Source organism: Clinocottus analis, unplaced genomic scaffold (assembly GCF_023055335.1).
Source record: "Clinocottus analis isolate CAN_PGR_092001 unplaced genomic scaffold, fCliAna1.0.p SCAF_14, whole genome shotgun sequence".
Taxonomy (NCBI): Eukaryota; Metazoa; Chordata; class Actinopteri; order Perciformes; family Cottidae; genus Clinocottus; species Clinocottus analis.
This window is the reverse complement of record NW_027175865.1, coordinates 1,822,217-1,846,986: the sequence shown is the minus strand read 5'-3', so window position 1 is coordinate 1,846,986 and position 24,770 is coordinate 1,822,217. Positions and strand designations below refer to the sequence as shown.

Below are 24,770 nucleotides of genomic sequence, written 5' to 3'. Positions count from 1 at the left end.
CCGCCGCGATGGACAATCCGTCTCCAGAAATACCCTCGCAGGCCTGCAGCCCGAGCGTCAGCATGTAATCCTGACGACCTGCTCATGCGCAGAGACAACTATGAGACTTTATTCTGGTGTTTAGATTTACATATATTGTTTTTTACCATCAACTCAACATTAATTATGTCTTCACTGGGTTTATTATCGTGTTTTAACAGCCGTGCGTGCGAGAGTGAGACATCTAATCAATGTGGGAAACATGGAAAGAAAAACAACGCAATAAAAGGTTAGTTCTTCATGCCCACACCACATGCATTACCACACCAGGAAACAGGGAGAAGAGAGGGATATCACTTATTTAAGATCACATTTTTCCATATGACAATCACAGGAGCCTAAAAAAAAGTTGCTACAGATGGTTATTTTTCAGACCAAACGCTAATATAGTGACAAAATACTTGTTTATTAAAACAAGATTTCTTCAGTAAGTATTTTATTTTTACCAGATTATGATAACCCTAACCCTTCACACTCATATACACCACATAATATCGGTACATAATAAGAAATGATGCATTGATCATGTGTCTCACCACGTTTTGAATGTTGGAGGTCCACCGCTTTCACCGGTACCTGCTGGCGACAGTGAAGACGAGGTCCCAGCAGGAGCCCAGCAGCAATGCATGATAATTAGCCTTCTGTTGTGATCTGGTTTCTGTCTCGGCCTCCGCGGACTGTGACCTCTGACCCCGTCCCACAGCCAGACAACAATCCCCTCTCGGCTGGAGGCCAAACAGCCCGTCAATCAGCCGCCGAGTAACACGGCCCGGCCCCTGTTGAGATCAGCAGCCGGTGAATGCTTCAAATCAGATTGCAAGGAGGAGAGGGGGTGTTGGTCAGAGACATGAACCAAATACTGGAATGATTAACAGGACTTTGAGAACACAGAGAGACTGTGAAGGTGGTCAGTCATGGGTCAAACTGCTGCACCATGAACACCTTTCTGCCAGCGATTAACTTATACTTATAATTTATACATGTTAATTTATAAAAAATAACTTGTAACTAAAGCTGGCAAATAGACAGTGGAGAAAAGAAGTTTTAAATAGAAAGAGAGATGAGAAGAAATTACTTCAAAACTGTACTTTAGTAAAATACCCGATTAAATGTGCTTAGTTATATTTTGCCACTGCTTTAGTGTCTGTCGTTGCAAATATATTTAAAAAAAGATATATCTTATTTGAGCTTTAAGGACAATTGTTTCCATGCTCAGCTAACCGCCTGCTAGCTAGCTAGCTTCCTAGCTAGCAAGTTTAAGAGCTGTTTTATTCAACAATTACAATTTAGTGTAAAACAATGGCTTGATATCATTATGTGTGCAGTTTGTTAAAGTTATATTGTTTGTAAAATAAAAAAGTAAAGCAGCAGTGTTCTTTTTTCCCCATAAAATAGCTTCTTCTCAGTTGACCTACCACACTCTGTATTGATGCTAATTAAAGATCTCGGCTAAAAGTACACACACTGTGGTAAAATACTGCGAGATTTTCTCTTCATTACCTTCCAGAACGGATTGTTGTCCCTCTTGACAAGTTTCCAGATCGAACAGATCAGTCTAGACATAATGAGTGTTTGCATTTTCATGTCAACAAACTTCAGTCTAACTCTCAATTATCGAGCCATTATGGTTTAACGGCTTTTTACGCGCTAACCCAAGTCTCGCGAGAGTTTCCCCAGAGCTGGAGGTAGAAGACACACTACCAGAAACCGACAGCATGGGGAGCCAGAGTTTCAGAGAGACACCATGGAGAAATCAAACGGAGGGTTTTGGTCCAAATCTGTCCATGTGATGACCATGAGGCACTGGAAAAAGCTCAGAAAAGTGGGAAATACAGTAGACTTAATGCATAACCATATCAAACGTATTAAAATGTACACAGGACTTGGGTGTGTATGTATAGATAGTCATGAGTCATGAGCTGGCTGCAAATTTCACAATAGATAAATCATTTAAGACACTTTTAAGCTACAACTTTCTGGTCGCCGCCTCTCAAAAATGGGAAGATGTGCTGGTTTTTGTATCCTTCTGTGATCGTAAACTAAAGGTTTTGGGAGGTTTTACTGTTGGTTGGACTAAACGAGCTATTTCCAGACATCATCTTGCCTTCTGGGGAAGTTGTGATGGCGATCTTTCACGACTACCACTGCATTTTATAGACCAAACGATTAGTTTACTTTATCAATAAGGCAAAAAAAGGTTTAATTGAAACCCTTCTAAAAGACATTTTAAGATATTCAATTTAAAAAAAAAATAGTAATATCCATCATCAGTGGGTTGGATCAAAGCAATGAGATGAAGCGCATCGTGTCTGGAAAAGATTCGCCAGTCTGGTAATTAAAACTTCCATTTCAGCGGAAGTGAAAGCACCAGGTGGGCGTGTTGCCGAGGCGTCATAAAAGTTCACAAGGATTGTGTGTGTGTGTAGAAACCAACACTAATACAGACTACGTCAAATCACAAGCCTTTTAAATCTGCTGCTGAACATCAGCCACACGGTTCAGATCTGGTAGAAAATATGAAACAATATTGATTCAAAGTTAACGGATCATTCTTTCAAAAACAGAAGATTTCTCTCATCATCACAGGAAGAATCAGACATTGCTCCTGAATCTCTCCAAGTCAGAACCGAGTCCTTTAAGTCGAGGTTTCTCTAACATAATTGGGTTATAAACTGGTTTAATCATTTAAAATCTGCGTGTATTTAAAACATAAAGAAAAGTGCAGGACATGAACAAAGTAGAAAGGGAACAAATGAAACAGAAGCTGACATCCAGTTGTTTTTTTTAACCTTTTTTTTTTAATGAACCCTGATTATTGTTTAATTACAAATGAAGAGGAACAGACAGAAGAGAAACTCGAGTACAGGCGGTTCCTCCGTGATAAAAACAGGAAAAAGGTCTCCGTCTGTCCTCTGGCGTCACAGCTCCCGGTCGAGGTGGACGCCAGAGGACAGACGGCGACCATGAGAAAGAGGACATTTCAAATAATACAATGGTTAAACAGTACAAAGCTTTTTTTTCTTACAGAATCCGCCAAAAGGGGAAGAAAAGTATATATGTACAACATAAAAAAAACGGTTTCTTTCCCGCCCCCGCTGTATATATCATGAGGGGATTACGTGACCCTCCTCTTGTTCATGGTAACGTGGTTATAAAATACAAAATAAAATAAAAAGGAATACAAAATAAAAGACACTGAAGTTCATGAGAGAGACTACTGGAACAAGAGAGAGAGAGCGAGAGAGAGAGAGAGAGAGGGAGAGAGAGAGAGAGAGAGGGGCGGGGCCATGGCAGGAGGGTTCAGAATAATAAAAAAAACAGTCATGTTAATAATAGAATTACAAGAGTAACAGTAATATGTCAGCAAAAAATACAGGAAAGGAAAAAACGACAACGTGAGCGGAGAGAAAACATCGACCCGTCGGGGGGAAAAGCCGGCGACCCGCTCGCGTTGTTGGACGCCGCTGACAATTAATGCAGACGACGTAAAACACAAAGCCAGTTAAAAATGACAGATGTAAGAGGGGTTTAAACGTGTGTGTGTGTGTGTGTGGTGAAGAAAATTATTTCAAAATAAAATACACACACACGAGACTGGAGTTAGTTGGACAATATGGACGAGAAAAAAAAAAAGAGGGACTTAATAACCCGGGTGCGTGCGTGTGTGTTTGTGTGTGTGAGGGTGTAACCATGACAACCACACATACATTTGCGCGCGCACACACACACACACACAAACACACACACACCGGGCAGAATGAGCTATGGGAATTCGGCTACGGGAAGTCCCTCTCTCTACTCAGAGGTTTTATGATGCCATTTCCTCTGTGTGTGTGTGTGTGTGTGTGTGTGTGTGTGTGTGTGTGTGTGTGTCTGTGTGTGTAGTTTCTATGGTTTGTCGTCTACTCCGGAGAGACTGTGGGGGTGTCTGATGTCACATGTGATGTCATGTTTCTCTTTATTCTCGCCACAGTAAAGCCTCACTGTAACCAGGACACGGGTGTGTGTGTGTGTGTGTGTGTGTGTGTGTGTGTGTGTCTGTGTAGGGTTCAGACCAGCAACACAAAGCCGCCTGAGTCCAGAGTCCACGCTCGAACCAAAGTCCGTTCGTATCGTCAGCTGGCCTCCGTGAGGTCACGCACAGCTGGAAACAAAAAAACCCGCCGTCGTCCAATCAGAATCGTCGTCCGGGCCGGCGGTCGGGCTCCCCGTTTTCAAAGGTGGAGGGGGGCAAACGATGGCGGCTAAATGCTTCAGGTGTCTTCAGGTAAGACCCCCCTCCATTAAGTCCCCCCGAATACACAATAACTGTTTTACAAGAAAAGGAAAAGAGCGAAATTGTACAATATAAATATAAAACTCTGGTGCCGGCGGCCTTTGTCGCTGCAGCTCGACGGTCAAGAGAAGGCAAGGGTGAGAAGGCAGAGGCTGAATGATACTGGTGATAACATGCCCGCAGAATATATACATCTCTTTACCTCTAAAAAATAGTAGGACTTTCCTGATTTGTATCAAATGACCAATATTGAAATATAATATTTGAATTCAATATCTATTTGAATAAAATATATATATGTGTAGATTTAATTATTCTGTATCTCTCTTTTACAAAAAACAGAAGGCATGGCGGTACTGCGTGTGTGTGTGTGTGTGTGTGTGTGTGTGTGTGTGTGTGTGTGTGTGTGTGTGTGTGTGTGTGTGTGTTTCGGGGGTAATGTGATAAAACTCTTGTTGGCTTATTAAAAAAGGCACAATCTTATTTGGAATTGTTCGTTAAATGGCCGCCGTGTCTTTCTTAACTTTGAGTAAAACGGCATGAAAATAGATGTTTTTTTTCACTGAGACGTCTCAGTGAACGTTTGCCTGAGTTTAACCCCGACTCACCCATGACTACACCCCTCCTCCCCCCTTCCCTCCCTCTATCTCCCCCTCAGACAGACTAGTTTGCTCTGAACTTTGCTTCTCAAACAGAATGCCGTGAACACATCGGGTTATCCGCCAATCACTGTGAATGCCCTAAAATACTGTCCTGTGTCCGCCTCCTTTGACAGAAAGAATACAGTCTTTTACCAAAAAAAAAGACAAAAAAAAGAAAAGTAGGGGGAATGCAGAAGAGAGCTGTTGATCCGCGAGTCAAAAACAAACAAAAAAATACCTCAAAGCTCCAAAAAAACCTCAGAGAGAGAGAGAGAGAGAGAGAGAGAGAGAGAGAGAGAGAGAGAGAGAGAGAGAGAGAGAGAGGACCAGCTGGAGGCCGAGTCGCCCTCTGCATCCGTTTGTGTGTTTTTTTTGTACGTCAGCTTTGGGTCCGCCGAGCGAGCGCATACAGAATCAAGTGCGTCTGTAATTACAGCCTTCCTCCTCGTCGCCGCTTCCTCGACAAAGCGATGAGGAAAAAGGAGAGAGAGAGAGAGAGAGAGAGAGAGAGAGATCCGTCTGTTCACGCCGAGTCCTGTACAGCGAGAGAACCGACGTCCATCTGCTGGCACGTGAGGTCGAGAGGTCATTTTTTTTCTCTCTCTCGCCGCAATCTCCCTGTGAGCTCAGTTTGATCGTCCTCAAGACTCCCCTCCCTCTCCTCCACGTCTGGTGTCTTTGTCCCACTGAACGAGTCGTTTTCCTGGAGAAAAGGCCGGTGATTGGAGAGCTTTTCTTAAAATCGCCCTCTTCAGTCCGAGAGATCCATCGCAGCGAGGTCAGAGTTCTTTGTTTCTCCTCTTCCTCCTCCTCCTCCTCACTGCCCTCCATCTTGCGAACCGAGAGGCACTCCTGTAATCTCCATCAGGCCTGTTAGAAGTGTTTTTTTTAAGGATCTGTGTCTGTTATGGGGAGCACCAATGTGCTGGGACGAGGAAGAGGAGGAGGACTCACCATTTTCAGGTGAGAATACCCAAAAAAAAAGCACTATCCGGGCACAGGTGTGATGCGAGTTGACCCCGACATGGAGGATCTAACTGGGCTCTGAGGCGGGGGGGGGGGGTATCTCCAAGTGTTGTCGGTCACAAGAAACAATACTGCTGTGTTGGTGTTTTGACGGGGCGCAAAGGGAGGTCACACATCTCTGTTCTCATTGGGTGTCGCTGCAATCAGTGAGAGAACCGCCATCTTGTTCTTCACATTACGCACGGGAAACATACGGGTTTTGTGTTGGAGGAATTCAAGGAGCTGGCGGGGCTGTGAGGTCAGTTGTTCCCTACACATACGACACGTGTGTGTTCCCGTGAACACCTTTCAGTTACTGTGAACTCTGTGCAGCTAAAAAAAAAAAGCACACGAAACCCGATCGGTGCCGCCGAGAAGCCACAAGGCATTATGGTCTAAAACTAGTTACGTTTGTAGACTCAAGAGAGCTGTGTGTTTTGTGTGTGTGTGTGTGTGTGTCTGTGTGTGTGTGTGTGTGGCGTGTACACACATGATGCTCAGCAGCCAGTGTTTTCCAGAGACAGCTGTGCTGTGGCCCTCTGCAGCTCAGAGCTCGCTCTGCGTTGGGTGGGAGGCGGCGGCAGCATCAACCCCAAGATGACTCCTCCTCCTGCTCCTCCTGCTCCTCCTCCTCCCCCGTTCGCCACCTCTCCCGTCCTCTCTCTCCTCCCCTCCCGGTCCTCCTCTCCCTCGGCCCTCACTTTCTTGTCCTCCGCCTCGTCCCGCTCGCAGTCCGCCTCCATCTTCTGGTCCTCGCTCCAGCGGCGCTTGAAGCGCAGCTTCAGCGGGATGCAGAGCGTGCCGCCGGGGCTGATGGGAGCCGGCTGACCCGGCTCGCTCTTCAGGAGGACCGGGTGCGGGACGGCCGGGCCGCTGACGGCGCCGCCACCGGAGGAGGTGGTGGTGGTGGTCGGTGTGGCGGGGGTCTTGAAGACGTCGTCGTCATCGGGGTCGTCTTCGGGGTGCGGCGCCGCGGGGAAGCCGCTCCCGGTGCCGTTGGCTCGGGGATGGTTGTTGAGCTGGTGGTGGTGACGGTGCCGAAGGTGAGGCGCGAAGATGTCGCCCTCGTCGTCCCGGTCGTTCTGATCGAGGTCGTCGTCCTCGCTGATGTCGGTCACCTCCACCTCTTCGTCCGACTCGATGTCGGATATGGGCTCCACCTGGACGGGGAAGAATGTTTTACAGGGTGACGCTTCGTTTACGACTCCGGCTCAATGTTACTCACGTAACTCGTGTGTGTGTGTGTGTGTGTGTGTGTCTCACCTTGATCTTCGGAGGCCCCGCGGCCAGGGCGGCGTTGAGCATCTGACTGGACCCCGTGAATGACGAGGACTGGCTGAAGGAAGAGGACGCCGAGGCCAGCGAGCTCCCGGACTCCCTCTGCTTGCGCCCGAGCGGCGGCGGCTGCAGCTTGAACTTGAACGGCGAGGGATGCGGCGGCCCGTCCTCCCCGCCTCCAGGCTGGTGGCCCAGCGAATGGGAGAGCGGCGGCAGCGGCGGGCCGTGCAGGTGGTGGGCGGCCGGCTTCTCCAGCTGGGGGCGGTGGGGCTGGGGGATGATGATGCTCGGGTAGTGGAGGAAGGCCCGGGGGCTGAGGTGGTAGTTGTAGACGGACTGGGTGTGGGCCTGCAGGTAGTGCTTCATGTCCTCCGGGTTGAAGGAGAAGTGGGAACCCAACATGGGAGAGGACATGGAGGGGGACGGGGTGTAGGGCATGTGCGGGGTCGGGGTCATGGGCAGGGCCGGGGACAGATTCGGCGCCAGGAGACCCCCGGGGCCGGGCAGCGGGGACACGGGGAACGGAGACAGCGAATCCGTGTGGACCCTGGGGCCGTGTCGGGACAGCCCCGGGTTGGGGTAGATCCTGAAGAGGGACTCGTGCGGCAGACGGGGCGGCAGCAGGCCCCTGTAGGCCCGGTCGGGCCCGGCCCCCCGCTCGTCGGCCCCGACGGCCTCCTCCAGCTCGGAGTTGGTGGAGGTGCCGTCGCTGCAGTCGCTCACGGAGCCGCGGGCCATGCGGCGGGCCACGCCGCTGAACATGCCCGGGCTGCGCAGCTCCTCGCTGGAGGAGAGGACCTCCGACGGCGTGGAGGAGGGGAAGCGGAAGTGGCTGCCGCCGGTCGGCACCGGGGGGGCGCTCTGAGGGACGCGGCCTGGGAAAGAGGGGAAAAAGAGAGGGGGAGGGGCCGATGAATTACAGGAGGATGGAAAAAGAAAGCAGGCGAACTGGCCCTTTAACCCGTTGAAAACTGTTTTTTACGGGATAGACATGGTGTTCCCTGTGCTTGACTCATTGTAGGAGCCCCAAATTAATTCCAATATTTGTGTTTATTGCATGTATTTGTTCAGCAAAGTCTAGGGAAACAATGTATATCTGCACTTGTAAAAGATATTTTGATAGTAACTATGAACATCCAGCATGATGTGAGACAGATTCCCCAAAAAAGCTTCCTGGAGTGTCAAGAAGACACCTTTTTGGAAAGATTAGGACCTAAAGGATCAGGATCTGCAACAAAAATCACAGTAAAACAAAGTCTTGGCCTGTTAAGAAGGAGCTTCAGTCAAAAAACTGTCTCGTTCAGATAAAAAATGAGAAATTTCACGCATTTTATGCCAAAAGACTGTCTGAATGGGGCATGCTGGGTCTTAAAATGGGTTTCCAAAAAGGTTAAACTGAGGAGAAAAGGCAAAGTATCTAATGAGAGCGGGTCTTCCATAACTCAAACTAGTTTACTCACAGTCACAGGCACGCCGAAAGAAAACACTGGGTTACTCAAAGCCACAAGTTCCCTTCTCTTTCAACCCTCCATCCCCCCCTCCCTCCATCCCTCCCTCCCTCCTGCCAGGGAGACTGTGGCACTGCAATAAATTCTTGGCATCTGCGCACTTGCCAGAATTAAATATTGGAAAAGTCGCTCTTACTGCCATCATAAACATGGGTTGGGTTCCTCTGTGTTTTTTTTTGTTTTTTTTCCAGTACCGCCGAGTGTGCGTGCATGTGTCTCACAGACATGTGTCAGTGTGTGTGTGTGTGTGTGTGTGTGTGCCCATCAATCCAGATTGACGTGGGCATGTGTGTGTGTGTGAACCCGCCGTACGAAAACCAGTCATATCACAACATGTCATGCGTGTGGGCCACATCACACGGAGGCTATAATTGAAGCTTCGTGCCGCACTTATGTCACCCGGCGTCCATCGCTGCCATATGGGCCGTGTTTACTCTGGGTGGCCGCGAGCAGAACGGGAGACGACCTCAGAAGGAGGGATGAGAGGGGAGGGATGATCTGGGACGTGGCAGATATACATGCACACAGACACGCACGCGCAAAATCTGTTTGTGGATATGATTTGTACTCCTGCTAGGATGGCATCTGATCGATCCTTCTCCGGGGTCAACATGCTTGATACGAGTCGTGAAACCAGGAAATGATTTACGCCACTTCTGGTTGCCTCATCTCAAAGTTATGACGTCTGGAGACCAAAAAATCTGTGGTCGACACGAGCGAAAGACTTTTGACGTCTTAATCTTCGATTTTAATATGAAATAAGTTGGTGAATAACTTTTAAAAAGACAGGAGACTACCGAGCGGCTGAATCGTGGTCGCGCCGTTAGCGGCCTCGTTGCGTTTACTCGCGCTTGAAGGAGATGTTATCACATCATAAATAGATGTTAAGAGATGAATTATGAGCTGTTGACACCAGCTCGAGAAGCAGCGTGTAATAAATCATTCAAACTACTTCATTTCCTTACAAAGTAAAACTATTTTTGGTGCTTCACAGAAATTTCAGAGCGGTTGAAAATAACTTCTGCAACTTGTAGACCAGCTGCAATAGCCCAACAACAAAGGCATCCGTATCTATAGACATGATCAATGATCGATAGTTCGTATTGGCGGCTACAAAATTGGGATAAGGGATCTCTAAAAGTTTTGTTTAATGCCTTTTTTTTCTTTTGCGCTGATCTGATCTGTATGGAAGCCCATTTACACCCCAAAAAAACTAATTGGGACCCCAAAAAATAAATAATCGGCTTTTTTTGTTTCTTTTTCGTTGAGGAAAATAACTAAAAAACATCTAAGCAATACATTATTTCATGGAAACTGTGACGACCCCAAAAATATGGAAGCCCATTTCCGCCACCTAAAAAAAAAAAAAAAAAAAAAAAATTCAACTAGGACTAAAAAAAATAAAATAAATCGCCTTTTTTTTTCTCGTTGCTTATTTCAAAAAAAAAAGGGGGGGGGGGGGGCTCTTTTTTTTTTTGGGGGGTCCTAATTTTTTATTTTAGTTTTTTGGTGCTAATTTATTTTTTTGTGACGGGAATGGGCTTCCATAGGTCTGTGACGCGAACCGAACCGCGAGTTTCCTGACGCGACTAGCGCGTGAAACGCGTCAACGCCGACCGCCATGTTCAGCGGTTATTTTCGTCCCTTCGATCTCAAAGTCGCGCTCAGCATCTCAAAACACAAGGAGCTCAAATTCATCGACACCTGGAGGCCAAAAACCAGACGTCTGAATGTCATTCTTTTCATCCAAAAACATACACAACCGTGAATTTCAGTTCCCACGGGACGTTATCAGGGCAGAAACCAAAAGAAAGAAGGTTAGACACAACACAAGGTAACATTGGTAACACCGGGTACAGCGATGCGAGCGCATACCGGAGCCCATGTCGATGAAGGGGTAGTTGACCAGCACGAGCTTGTTGAAGTTGAACTTGTAGGTGAACCTCTTCCCTTTGGTCTTGTGGAGGATCCTCTTGTTGTAGTAGTATCTGAAGAGTGAAGGACAGACAGGAGAAGTTACCAGTCGTGAAGACGGCTCCCATCAGCAGAAGTCAGCTCATGCGCTGACATTTACTAATCTCCGCCGCGGCTTTTTTTATGGTCACGGGTCATCGACAGGCAATCAAATCTGCGGCGTTTTTCCTCGCACCTCGACCAATGTCGAGCAATTACTGGATGTGAAGGGTTCTGCATAAATGGATCGGAAGACACCGAGAGCCATTATTGGGTTTTCAGTCGTTAAAATTGAACTTTTATTTCAACGAACAACAGGAACATCGTCCACCACCTTTAAAATGACTCGATACGTAGACTGTTTTACCTCAAAAGAGCCAGACGGCGAATTTGGAAAATGATGTCCGTCCCAGCACGAGCGTTTGATTGACAGCTGTCACTCCAGTTCAAAAACCAACAGTTTGTTTTTAACCCAAGAGATTTTTAATGTCAATGTTAATGACTTGTGTGTTTTCTCCTTGGCTACAAAAAAAACCACGCGCGCTACCTGCATGCTAATTTAAACATTACGAGCGCGTGGTTTAACAAGCTGCTCTCAATGTGAACACATGGTCGGATTCAAAGTCTCACTAAGGATTACTTAAAAGGAAGTGAGGCGGCCGCTCCGGTCGGCTCCGGCCCGGAGCGCCTCCATTAGCAAGCGCCGCATTAGTCATCGTCGACACACAGAGCGACGCAGTGGAGTGAATAGAGAGCCGCTGACAGCTCATCCCAAAGATAAAATGGCTCCCTGTGACTCACCGATAGAGGGGGGGGACCAAAACCGCATTCATATTTCTGTACATAAAGACTAATAAATCAGTGTCTCTCATTCAGCGCGAGACCGGCCGCTTCATTCTGGGAACAGTGATGCATTATGCATCATTTCCAGTAGTGCTCGACGAGCTCGGTGGTTAAATTTGCAACAAAAAAAAAATGCATTTGCTCGAACATTATGTTGTAAACATGTCTCTTGTTGTGTATTAGTTACAATGGAGCTCATGTTCCCCCACGCTTTCTTTAGAAAAAGCCACCCGTCTGCATGTATATAACAGACACGGCATGAGAAATTAAGGTTACAAATGTAAAAGATAAAACTTAAAGTATTAAGTAAAGGGAATACTTTCAAATAGCCGTTGAACTTCTCAGTCTAAATCCTTTATTTGTCTACAAACACGGTGACAAACCTCAACCCACGCTTTTTTTTTTTGCACCGTGCCCGCCCTAGGAAATGAGCCACGATGTAAATAAGATAAGATTCTTACGTTAAAGTACAATATGAGTTTCCTACAATCAGTCACACTCAAAAGCGACAGCAACAAATTCAATGAAAAGGAGGAAAAAAAAAAAAAAAAAACACACAACAATGACGGACGTATAATTTGTCACGCTGATGAAGCCGACTCCCTGCTCCGCTGCGGTCAGAGTATTAGTCACTGGAGTTTTGTGCAACACACAACAGCGTTGTGTGAGTGTGTGTGCGCTCAACCAGCTCCTCAATGAGTGAAGGACCTCTTCTGATAGAGACGACACACACACACACACACGTCATGCAGCATGCATGAATGCGTACAGCACACAGAACAAATCAGAGCGTCTATTTGATCGGCTTTAAGTCATTTAAATAATTTAACTCAAAAGTTATAGCGGGTTACAGCGAGCGGGGAAAGGTTCTCTCATCATCGAGGGGAAGATGAGCAAACATATTAAAGTGGAAAAGGGAACTTGAGTCTTTAAATGTTTGACGTGCCCTTTGAAGGATATGAGGATAATTAATGTATCCTCGAGGCAAAGGGCTTGAAAAGAGGAACATTACTTCCTTCTGGAATACAGTTGACGGGAAGAATGTAAAGTGAGTGTCACAAAAAAAGGAAAGAAAAGAGGCCGTTAAATCCGCCGTGAAGTTCAGTTCTGGCAGACTTTGCACAGGTGGAAATTAACACGTACGTGGCAAACGGTCAAACACAGGAAAAAACAGGAAGACAGAAAAAAACACACATCAAAACAACGGAAGCATTTGCGAGCGAGTGTTAACTAAGCTGAGAGCCGTGAAAAAAATAAAGAGACGAGCTGGACATGATGTTCACAGGTGTGTGTGTGTGTGTGTGTGTGTGTGTGTGTGTGGATGGCACTTTGAACGGGTCGAGGTGGAAAAGGGCAAGAACGTACATGTGAGCCATGCACCCACGCACAAACAGCGCTGAGTCAATATGGGACACACACACACACACACACACACACACACACACACACACTCCTGCTCTTTGAAGGCCATTTGAACTTCATTAAAAAAAAACGAGAAAGGACTTAACTGTATAGATCGGCCTTTGTGTTGTACACACACACACAAGCACACACACACACACCCACGTGTGACTGTATAGATCGGCCTCTATGTGTCATACACACACACACGCGTGTGACTGTATAGACTCTGCCTCTACGTGTCGTACACACACACACACACACACACGACTGTCTAGACTTGGCCTCTATGTGTCGTACACACACACACACACACACACACACACACACACACACACACACACACACACACACACACACGACTGTATAGACTCGGCCTTTACGTGTCGTACACACACACGCACACACACACACACACACACACACACACGACAGTACGTGTGTGTCGTACACACACATAAACGTGTGTGCGGGATCTAAAGTCACACACATAAAGCGCATACGTCCGTGCACGTGTGTAACGGGGTTACGCCTGAATGGACACACACACGTGCACTACAAAGACGGAGAGAAGCATCAATCAAAGACTTCTGACGGAGAGAGAACGTCTGAGTTAATTAACAGCCGTTGGTTCGTATAATAAAAGTTTGCAACTGCAGTTCGGCGGCTCCTTGAAGTAAAACACTCCACCGACACCGGAGAGAAAGTCGCTGTAACACTCGGGCTGCGTGTTTACTGTGAAACTTTGCGGGATTAATTCCCTTTTAATCGGAAAACTCTGCCACCTTTTTATTGCGGTGGTCCAATCAGCGCCGATGGTGAATGTTTGCATTCCTCAGTGTGTTCCTTATACATGTCCTCGACTCGCGTACTTCATTAACGGCGCTTTTATTGTCATTTTAACCCAAACAAAGACGTGTTCTCGCTGGTTTTGGTGCATAAAACCTAACAGAGTTTCTTGTGGAGTTCATTTTTTAACAGGCCGTACGTAACGAGGTGGAAATTGACACGCTTGTCCGGCTTTTGGGTGGGAAAAAACAGGATATGCTGGATTATATATACACAATACACCTGTTGCATAGCTTCTCCCTGTGTAATGTTCATCAGAACGTAAACAAATAAACAATACAGCAAAATAAAATACGCAACTCTTGCGTTAGAAAACGGTCTCGTGCAGAGAAAGTCTTTAAATACGCAGTCGTATGAAGTCAAAGACAAAAAAAGGTTGAGACAACAAACAAGACACAGATGGGCTGGAGGAGGGCTGACATATAACAAGGTGTTAAGTGTATGTGTGCACACGTGGGTGTGTGTGTGTGTGTGTGTGTGTGTGTGTGTGTGTGTGTGTGTGTGTGTGTGTGTGGCAGTGTAACTAGTCATCACCATGGCAAACTATAACCCACACCAACCTACAAAACAGGAGGCGACATTGATGACTAGCAGTGTGTGTGTGTGCGTGTGTGCGTGTGTGTGCGTGTGTGTGCATGAACAGACTGGGAGCTAAATAAAGCTCTGCAGCATCCCACATGTGCTCCGTGGAGGGTGAAGGTGTGTGTTTTCTAAAGCTGCCGTCGCCCTGTTGTTGCAGCACGAAGCGAGGCGCTCATTCACGACTAAACGCCGATGCTTCAGCGTTCTGTTTTTACCCGACGCGTTCGACCCCGATGTGCTTCAAGATCCAACGCATCAGACGAATGAGAGATTTAAAAGAGAAACGAAAAACAAATGCCAAAGTCTCCGACATTACAACAGCAGCATCGGTTGTTAAAAGCAGTTATACTTCATAGTATCTTCATGACGGTGACGAATAAAAATCATGTTTTCGGTTTCGGCAAGTTAAAGCTGACAGCTGGACGATTGAGTGTCCTAAAGGTGTGACTTGTGATTCTTTATTTAGCAAAAAATATAACAAGATGAACAAAGAGCAGAGCTTCTTTTGCCGGGTTAAAGTCAGCTCGTCTTGAACTGAAGAGTATCTAAATAAGAACTACTCATAAACACTCGCCATCTCCTAATTTTCACCTTAATAATAATAAAAAACACCTTTTACACTTTGTAAAGTGCTAAAAGCTGAGATTAATTGTGTGTGTGAACGTCTTACACCTAGAAAGACATTGATTTATTAAAAAATATGTTGACTGACTTCGTCACGGTTCATCTGAAGTTCAAAAGTACACGATTCCAGCTCCTGTAACTCAAGATGGAGCCGTCTGGGCTCTTCGCCATCGTCTGACTCCTCTGGTATCAGGACATGCGACCTCAATATGAAGCTAAATATCAGCATCGGTCCAGACGAGCCTAACTACGGATGGGACCCGAGAAAAGACAGCAGTTCTGCTCCTGGTGAGAGGTAACTCAGCTTTTAAAAGGTTTAGTTTGAAGCTTGGTTTCAGTGTGAAGCCCACTTGGACTTAGACATGAGTAGACTCTAACTAACGTGGTTTTTCTCTACTATCGGCCTTTCTTTTATCCGCCTCAGGCTCACCTGAGAGCTCGGCTGAGCTTGTCGTAGTTCATCTGCGGTTTACACTTCCTGGCCCCCCACAGGCGGGCCACCTCGTCGGGGTCCTTGATGACGAACTCCCCGTAGTCTCCCTGCCAGGCGATGACGTCGTGGTACTCCTCTTTCCTCAGCAGCTCCAGGATGAAGTGCCACAGCTGGATCTGTCTGGAGCCCGGGCTCGACTCGGGCTTGTAGGCCCAGTCCGGGAAGGCAAACCCTAAAGGGGGGAGACGGACGGGGGAGAAAGAGGGGTGTCAGAGCCGGGGAACCATCAACAGAGGAAAGACTCAGCCCTTTGACCCCACCGAGTCTTTTCTTTGACTCGTTAACTCACTGATTCTGGGTCCTTTATCCTTCTAATGTTGTTTGACGTCCCTTTTAGGCACGATATGATATACCACAAGATATTATCCCGAAAATCACCAAAATATAGCCCTAAACTCTTAAAAAGGTTAATGGACTCCCCTCGAGTCCATTAATCTTTTTACGAGTTTAGGGCTATCTGTTAAACTTAACCTAGTTAACAGTTAATAGTCAGGGCTTTAGACTCTGGGTTTGGCATGAAAGGTCCTGGCTGTGAAACACAAAAAAGAAAGAACTCGCAAATCAAAGCAAATTGTGTTTGATTTTTAACAAGCGTTTCCTCTTAACCTCGTTAAACTACCTGCTATTTTTCAACCCAAAAAATAATTGCTAATTGCATTCCATCTATTTCAAAAGTAAAAGGAGAGCCAGGAGCACACACACACACACACACACACACGCACACACACACACAAATGGGTGAAAAGGTAGTTTGGTTTGACTTTCATCAGCTGGATGTTTGAGAAAACCTATAAAGACGACGAGAATGTTGGGAATCGCGGGTTCGAGCGTTGAAATCCTGGTTTCAAACTGAATCTGTTCCCAGCGACCGCAGTCACATCACAACGGCCACAGCTATCGCCATCAAAGCTGCAAAATCAGCGCTGTTATAACAGATTAGGAGGCCTTGAGATATGTGCAGACAAAACACAAGCTATGGTTTTATAACTACTATCAGGGCGCACGCTCACACAAGCGCACACACACACACACACACACACACACACTATTATCCAACAGTTAAAAGTATAGGCTTTGAGTTGTAAAGCAGTGGGTGGCAGTAAAAGACTCAACACCACTTCAACACAAGGCCGGGCTGAAAGGCTGCACAGCAAAGGCATAGTGACACACACACACACAGACACACACGCGCGCGCACACACACCTCATTAGGACCAGATGTGTCTTGGCAATCGGGCTGAGAAAGCAAAAGGGTGGGAAACATGTGGGCACAATATAACAATGCAGAATTTTGTGGGTGCGTGTGTTTATGCAAGTGTAAAAAACACACACACTATCCTAAATACCAAGGTTACAATCAGTTTCCCACACTCGACAGTCCGCCGTCAGCGACGGGGGGGACCTTTGAACAATGACACGCTCGGCGCTGACGGACTGTGACACTTGTGCGACGGTCTCGCCGATACAACGGGGAAGTTGTCGCATCATCGTGCGTGTCATCAGGGTCTAAAATGTGTCGCATCTTTTATTCTCAGTGCAGGCTGATGAACACAAGAGGCTGTAAGAGGTAATTTGTTCTAATATCTATAGCACGTGGAGCCTCCATTGTGATTCATGCCATTGTCATTGTGTCGTACCGCACAAAAGACGTCGTCTTGGAGTTCTCTCCACCTTTGCCGTGGTTGCACCGTCTGCACAAAAGGGTGAAGGACTTACATGTTGCGGTGAAAACCAAGACGCCAAACGAGACAAGACACACAGAAGTTGCCGCATCAGAGTCAAAGTGATGGACCCGACCTTCCGGCAATGTTGTTCATCGGCGATAAAATGCGACAAATTCTGTGAAGGAGGCAACTAAGTATCAGCAACTGAAGACGGCACAAAACCAGGAGCACAAGAGTTGTAGAAATGTTGGCATGAAACGGACAGCTGGCAACTAAACCCCAGTCGAGTGAACTGCGTCTGAATATGTTGCCCAGATGGTAATTAAATCAATTATGACTTTTCCATGTACAAAATATTTGCGTTCAACGTCTGCACCGCGTGTTTGTTTTATTTTAGCTTTGACTGCTTCCTCGCCGGCGGATCGGTTCAAGCGGCAACGATGTGAAGCCGAGGCGACAAAGTGAGTCACAGGCCGACGTTAAACTTACGCACGGCTGACTCGCCGAAGTTTAAAAATTCGGACCGCAGTGCATTTACAGCCGGCCTCTTACATGTGTTTCTCCTCACCCGGCTCACAGATGACATTTTAATAGCGAGCGTAAACGCCGTGAGTCATGGAAAAAAGGAACCGAGTCAAGACACGGGGAAACCGAAGTCCACTATCAGGTGTGCAAAGTGCAGCTGCGTGTTGGCAAATGTCACGAATACTGAGTGGTAGTAGAAGACAAAGTACTGGCAGAAGTAGTAGTAGTTCATGTTGTAGTAATACACAACTGTCTGAAAAATCTGTGACAGTTGGGACAGCAAGACACCACTCGGAGAGAGAGGAAGCAACAAAAATGCATTTTTAAAAGGAATACCTTGTGTCTACAATACAGTGTTGCGCCACACACACACACACACACACACACACACACACACACACACACACACACACACACACACACACACACACACACCTCATGCGATTACGCACTAGAGGCAGATTTTTTGAAGTTTTTAGTGCATGAAAAAGAAATTGTCAGGAGGTTAAACTTAGCAGGCAACCTCACTCGTATTGCGAGAGTGACACCGCATGGAGGTCACCATCTGGCGAAATTATGGAGACACACACACACACACACACACACACACACACACAAATACAAGTTGAGTAACTGCAATCTGTTTTCCCCCTTGGCTCCGCTCCATAGACTCATGCAATCGTTTCAGACTTTCTTCCATTTTTTCAATGCCGGTTTGGTGCATTTGGAGCTCGTCGTGGTTCAACATTTATGGTTCTTGTAATAGTGACACTCGTCACCCTGCAGGAAGGAAACAAGGAAGGAAGGAAGGAAGGAACAAGGATGCTGCTGCAGAAAATCAAGGGGTTTTCCAAAGGGACTCTGGTGCCTGAAAATACTCCCACTTTCATCCACAGGGGGTCATTTATATAGACTTCTATACAACCAGAGGAGTCGCCCCTGGTGGTCAGGAGAGAGAATGCAGCTTCAACACATGAAGCATAGACTTCTATACAACCAGAGGAGTCTCCCCCTGGTGGTCAGGAGAGAGAATGCAGCTTCAACACATGAAGCATAGATTCTATACAACCAGAGGAGTCTCCCCCTGGTGGTCAGGAGAGAGAATGCAGCTTTAACGCATGAAGCATAGACTTCTATACAACCAGAGGAGTCTCCCCCTGGTGGTCAGGAGAGAGAATGCAGCTTCAACACATGAAGCATAGATTCTATACAACCAGAGGAGTCTCCCCCTGGTGGTCAGGAGAGAGAATGCAGCTTTAACGCATGAAGCATAGACTTCTATACAACCAGAGGAGTCTCCCCCTGGTGGTCAGGAGAGAGAATGCAGCTTCAACACATGAAGCATAGACTTCTATACAACCAGAGGAGTCGCCCCCTGGTGGTCAGGAGAGAGAATGCAGCTTCAACACATGAAGCATAGACTTCTATACAACCAGAGGAGTCTCCCCCTGGTGGTCAGGAGAGAGAATGCAGCTTTAGGGAGGAGAAAAGAACATCCTGAAAACATCCAGACGCCATTCCTGGTGAGTAATAAACCGCACGCTGCTCTCTGGTCTCCCGTGGCGCTCGGAGAGCGAGTCAAAAGACGGACAAGCTGCCCGTGACAGTTGATAATAGCCATTGGAAAGGCAGATTACTACTGTAATGGGGCTGCGAGCATATGAGTCATAAACCAGACAACAAGGCTCTTGTCAGTGGGGACGGGTTCAGGCCTTGTGACACACAGACGCACAACGCCGCCGCACAACGGGGTACACACTCGTGAGCGTCGGAGAAAAACACTTCCACATATATACGCGCACACGGACACAGGCTGACGCATCACAACAGCAGGTGTGGATTAAATCAAAGTGGGCGAGCTAATACCACACACACACACACACACAAAAAGTACAGACACACACACACACACACACACACAAACAAAGTACAGACACACAACACAGGTTAGTGGGGAGAGGTAAGTGGGTTCATGCGTGGGCACACGGAGCACACAGACAAAGAACGCAGGAATAGCAACCATGCCCACCGCACGCACGTGTGTGTGTGTGTGTGTGTGTGTGTGTGTGTGTGTGTGTGTGTGTGTGCTGCAGATGTCCCTTGCTGACTCATCGCTTTGTACGTTCGCCGTTCAGCTTTCACAGATTCCGCCTTTTCTCCCCCTCGAGCGCCACGGCCACTTCTTTCTGCTCCTTCTTTCTTTCTTTCTTTCCTCTCCTCTTTCATTGCGTCCCTCCCTCGCTCCGCCTCTCCTAAGACACGCCGTCGCGTAGCAACAAAAGCTTTCAAGCTCTAAAAATAAAAACGGCCCGAGTCACGACGGACAAGACAAAAAAAAATAAAAAATAAAATGATTCAATTACAGAAACTTGCCACAAAAAAAAAAAAAAAAAAGAGTTTAAGGGCTCGGGCGCCGGTCCAGAGCGCCACAGAGTGAGTGTGTGTGTGTCTGTGTGTGTGTGTGTGATCTGTCTGAGGCGGCCTGACCGGCCAGAGCGCTGTCACACACCCCGAGAGTCCTGTCAGGAGCTCGTTTCCCTCGACATCCAGATCTACTGGAGCCCGACGCCGCTGCACATTCATAACATGTTGTGTCTGGAGCGCCTTCAGTCGCATGCAGGGTCTCTCTCCTGGCCGGTAATGGCGGGTAAAAGTCTGACGTTTCCTTCAACACATAAAGGAGGCGTGTAAGACAGAAGGAAGAAGCGAGAGAGCAGGAGTGGGATGAGGACTGAAAAATAACAAATACATGTTTTGTGGTTTTGCAGAAGTTATCAGGTCCTCAGCTTAAAGTTGCCCATATGTTGCAAAGCACTTCACGATATATAGCTGTTTTTATTTTGCACAAACTGAGACAATTAATTAAATCTGAGCATCTGCAGCTGCTAGCTTCTTATGCATTAGCCTTCCTTATGGATGGTTTTCTGCAAACGTAAAACATGGCATCGAACGGAGACGCTCTTGTGTCAAAAATGCAGCTTCAGAAGGAAAATCAGAAACTCCGGCACGCTTTAACTAGTATATCCGGGTTCTTGTAATAGGTCTGCATGAAAAATAATTTTAAAAAACACATTAAATATCATACAAACCTGTTTTCTCTCTTTTTTTCTCACATTTTTCACTGCAATATAGAAGCTCTGTGGAAACACAATCGTCGTTTTGACGATGAGAGACGCAAAAATAATAATAAAACACATTTTTCAAGCTGTCACAGGTACTGACAATGTTGGAGAAAAATGGAGGCCTTGGTCTCAGGTGACTCGATCCATGTCTTCCCAACAAAAATTATATATTTTTTTGGGCCAAGATTGTTTTTTTTAGTTGCAAGGTCGTCGGGAAAGATGAAAGTCCAACGATAATGATGTTTTTGCATCTTCTGGCTCGGATAAACAGTCTAGCTTTTCAATCCCGCCGGCGGGTTTTGTGGTTCAGAAAGGGGAAACAAAAAAGGATTCAAAGTCCTAAAATGCAACTTGTAAAACTGACTGAGACAAACGGATTGATCCTCATCAGCAGCCAGGAAAAAAAAACCTTTACGACTGATCAGTGAGATTTGGATGCAGAGCGACGAAGTCGGGGGGGAAACTGAAGTAGACAAACAAACCCAAAGCCCTTTGTACAATCTGGCGAGCTCTATTCCAGACAGGAAGAATTTCTGATTGTCAAGCGGAGGCGAAACACACCATTTCAGGCCTCATTGGAGTCTATATATAGCCAAGAGCCGGGTAGGAAAACTAATTTACTATTAGTCTGCCGTCCCAAGCCACCTGCGTTCTCCTTTCCAAGAGAAACATCGGATCTGTGCGGCCGCGGCGGCGGGTTTAACGCACAGCTTTTCTTTTCTTCGGGGGCGCTGACGTCACGTTGTTGTAACGGCGCTCTTGATAATAACCCGATAGCCATCATCGGGGTATTGTCCAGAGGACTGAACACAAAACGGTCTCCTACTCTGCGAGACTTCCCCGACAACTTTCTCTAACATGCTGTTGCATTTATCCCCCACGGTTCATTTTTTTTTAATACCTCCCTTCCTCCTATTCTTCGGCGAATCTATATTTAGCCGCACCAAAAGGTCGGTGCGTGTCTTTCTGCGTGGTGAGGATTCATCATATCAGGGGACGGGATCTGCATAACACAGAAAGGCAGGAAATAAATGGGGAGAGAGCAGGAAAAAAGGGGAATCTCCACTCGCCGGGCGTGTGCAGAGAGACAAAAACACAAACACAAAAACAAATGGAAAACATGATCTGCAAAAAGGTTTCCGACCCGAATCCAAGTCCAGGCAAGTAGGTGTTGGGGAGGGGGATGTGGAGGCACATCGCATACATTTTGTCAATGCTGATCTTTAGATAACATTTGGATTTAAATTTTGTGAACAAAGTGTTGGAGATTGAATTGGCAAGATGGGGACTCTTAGGATGAAAAGCTGCAGTAAAAAAGTCTTAAAGTATTTTATTCATGTAGAAATTCCCCTCTAATCTTAGCATATACTAAAATATTTTACCACTCTGTAAATAGTTTACCTTTTTAATTGTCTTGTTATTGCTTTATTTGCTGCCATGCATCTTCTAACCTCACTTGATCCTGCTGAAATCCTGAACGTTGAGCAAATTGAATACAATAAAAAAAGGTCAAATTTAAGTTTGAGATGATAAACTATTCCCTCCTCGCCGTGTTGTCTACGACACACAATCACACAGGTCTTCATTGAGGAGTGCTGCGCCTCAAACTACCATTTAAAAAAAAGCCTCCTCATTGAGCTGATCTCATAATTACACCCAAAAAGGATGGGGGTTCAGATTCGAGGAGCCGGTGGCTTAAGGCCAGGGAGGAGTCGGAGAGAAACAGGACGGGACGAGGAGGAAGTCAGGTGGAAAGGTGGAAAGAGGAGGAAGAAACAGTGGAAGAGAAGAGCGGGAGGAGAACAAATAAATCCAGCGGAGAACAAAGGGGAGAGAAGGACGGCTTCACAGCGTGAACCATGACCTCTGTGCTCACATGATGCCGCCGACGTTACATAAGACGGAGACACAAGGACGGACCGACAGAAGAAGAGACGAATACAGACAGATACAAGCATCTTGTCATACATAATAAAGATCTAGAGCTATGAGAAGCTTGCATTAGACAGAGCACCACGAGGCCAAAGTAGAAGAGAAAGACGGCAAATGAGGCAACAGCTCCAGCATGAACACGATCCTTCTCACAGCGCGCATAACGCAGCGCTATTGGAGCGCGTTTGCGTTTTTAATGGCTGAAAAGTCTGAGGCCTTTCAGACTTTTTTCTATGAGCCGAGCTGCCAAGAGGCGACTCACTTTTAATGCCCTCGGATTCGTGCAGACAATGAGTAACGCCGGGTAATGCTGGCAGACTTGGTTAACGCCGCCGCGGCATCAGGCGGTTCATCCATCCTCCCAAAAAAAAGAAGAAAAAAAGCCATTAACTATCGCGGTTGATGGCCGATAATCATCCAGGTACAGCGTTTGTCGCGACCCCAGACGCGCGATCGACGCGAGTTTCATCTTTCCGACGGTCCTTGAACACATCTCGTGAAAGAAAACCAAGCTTCAAATTGTGATATTTCAACAAAAACCATTACATTCTACGTGCCTCATCTAAAACTTTTACCTCCTAATCTGCAGCACCGAGCCGAGGTCGGAGGCCCATATTCCCAGGGAGGGAGGATCACGTGCAGACGTGCACGTACTCGTGCTCTGAAACTCGCCCGAGCACGCTTTCCCTTTCAGAAAATGACAACCGCGTAAAACATTCAGCCGTAATGAGCTCCTGGCTACCTGACAGCCTCGCTGGAGAGATCTCTTACTAATAGTCAGGGCAGAATTTGGCTGGAAGACACTAGTGTGTGTGTGTGTGTGTGTGTGTGTGTGTGTGTGTGTGTGTGTGTGTGTGTGTGTGTGTGTGTGTGTGTGTGTGACGGACTAGCAGAAGTAAAGATAGGGAAAAGAGTGAGACATAGTGGGCCTAGGAGGCGCAGAAGGAGGTAAAACACAATTTCCTCAGGAAACAGATTTAACTTTTCAAAATAAAATTCACACACACAACAGGAGCGTTGAATAATAAACAAAAATAAGATATAATACATTGAAAATAGGAACTGACACACACACAGTAGGTGTTTGTGAAACATTGTCCGTCTGCAGGCAGCAGACACACTGCAGAGCAAAGTCAAGTGACATTAAGCTCAACAAAGACGGTTCAAGACGGTCAAGTGGCTGTTATAACATCAACTGTCATCAAGCGAGATACCGAAGCCCACAGGCGTCTCTCCCCTGCCCTGCAGGACCTTAACCCAGGACTAGGACCTTTGAACTCACTGGGTTTCGACCACAGGGACCAGGGTCAACTTTCTGACCTCACAGGCGCTTTCAGGGGTCGGTGCCGCCGCTTCAACTCGCGTAGCTTCCTTGTAAAATGTGGATTTAGGACCATTTTTTGGACGATGGGGAAAGCGTTGGTTGGTTTGATAACATTAATGCGTCCACAGTGGAAACACAGTGGAGAGCCGTTTAGGTTTCATGGTTGTTAGTCAATTACAGGGAACTTCTTGGTGGAAATCCAGCTCTCGTTTTCGGGTGAAAGGGGAAGACGAGCACATCTGGGAAGAGGAACTATGACCCAAAGTGAACTCTTCTCACTCAAGAGAAATAAAAGAAGCCAGTAGTATTTACATGAGGACAACATGAAAGTCAGAGGAGGTGTCCAAAGCAAATCGTAGACTAACTATCCTGACTACAAGTCGTCAGAAACTGATGGAGGCCATTACGAAACTGGAGGGCTTTGCAGTGGTGGTGTTGTAGAGACTTCAGAGCACAGAGAGAGAAGATAAATATCTGCGTATAAATCTGGCTTCTGTGTTGTGGTTCGGTTGCCAGACGACTTTCATTTTCCTTCAGCGCGCACACGCACACACACGCACAATGTGGTGAGCCGACGACGAGAATTTGGGTGACTTTCAGCTGTCGGTAGTTTGGGCCACGCGAAGGCCGGCTTGCGCGCCGTACGCGGAGACACGACCGCATGCGAACACGCGCACGGACGTCACCGCAGAGCTCAGAATAGGCCCGTCG

At 46.8% G+C, this 24,770-nt stretch overlaps 2 protein-coding genes across 4 annotated transcripts in view; both read right to left on the bottom strand.

Moving 5' to 3' along the window:
* cica (capicua transcriptional repressor a) overlaps positions 1 to 1,677 on the bottom strand; it is a 36,666-nt gene extending 34,989 nt beyond the window's left edge. Inside the window, exons 1-2 of one of the 2 annotated variants that reach the window (XM_068574991.1) lie at positions 1,540 to 1,677; positions 576 to 841 (exon numbers count right to left, since the gene is read on the bottom strand). The gene's annotated coding sequence lies outside the window, so the exon portion shown is untranslated. The remainder of the gene's footprint in view (positions 1 to 575; positions 842 to 1,539) is intronic. The other variant, XM_068574992.1, reaches the window with a different exon arrangement.
* A 1,175-nt stretch (positions 1,678 to 2,852) lies between these two features.
* The window catches only part of erf (Ets2 repressor factor), a 33,216-nt gene continuing 11,298 nt past the window's right edge, over positions 2,853 to 24,770 (bottom strand). Inside the window, exons 1-5 of one of the 2 annotated variants that reach the window (XM_068575745.1) lie at positions 20,191 to 20,313; positions 15,430 to 15,664; positions 10,623 to 10,735; positions 7,225 to 8,114; positions 2,853 to 7,121 (exon numbers count right to left, since the gene is read on the bottom strand). In XM_068575745.1, coding sequence (XP_068431846.1) covers positions 6,459 to 7,121; positions 7,225 to 8,114; positions 10,623 to 10,735; positions 15,430 to 15,461 — 1,698 coding nt within the window. In that variant the 5' untranslated portion in view covers positions 15,462 to 15,664; positions 20,191 to 20,313 and the 3' untranslated portion in view covers positions 2,853 to 6,458. Of the gene's footprint in view, positions 7,122 to 7,224; positions 8,115 to 10,622; positions 10,736 to 15,429; positions 15,665 to 20,190; positions 20,314 to 24,770 lie in introns of those variants that run through there. The other variant, XM_068575744.1, reaches the window with a different exon arrangement.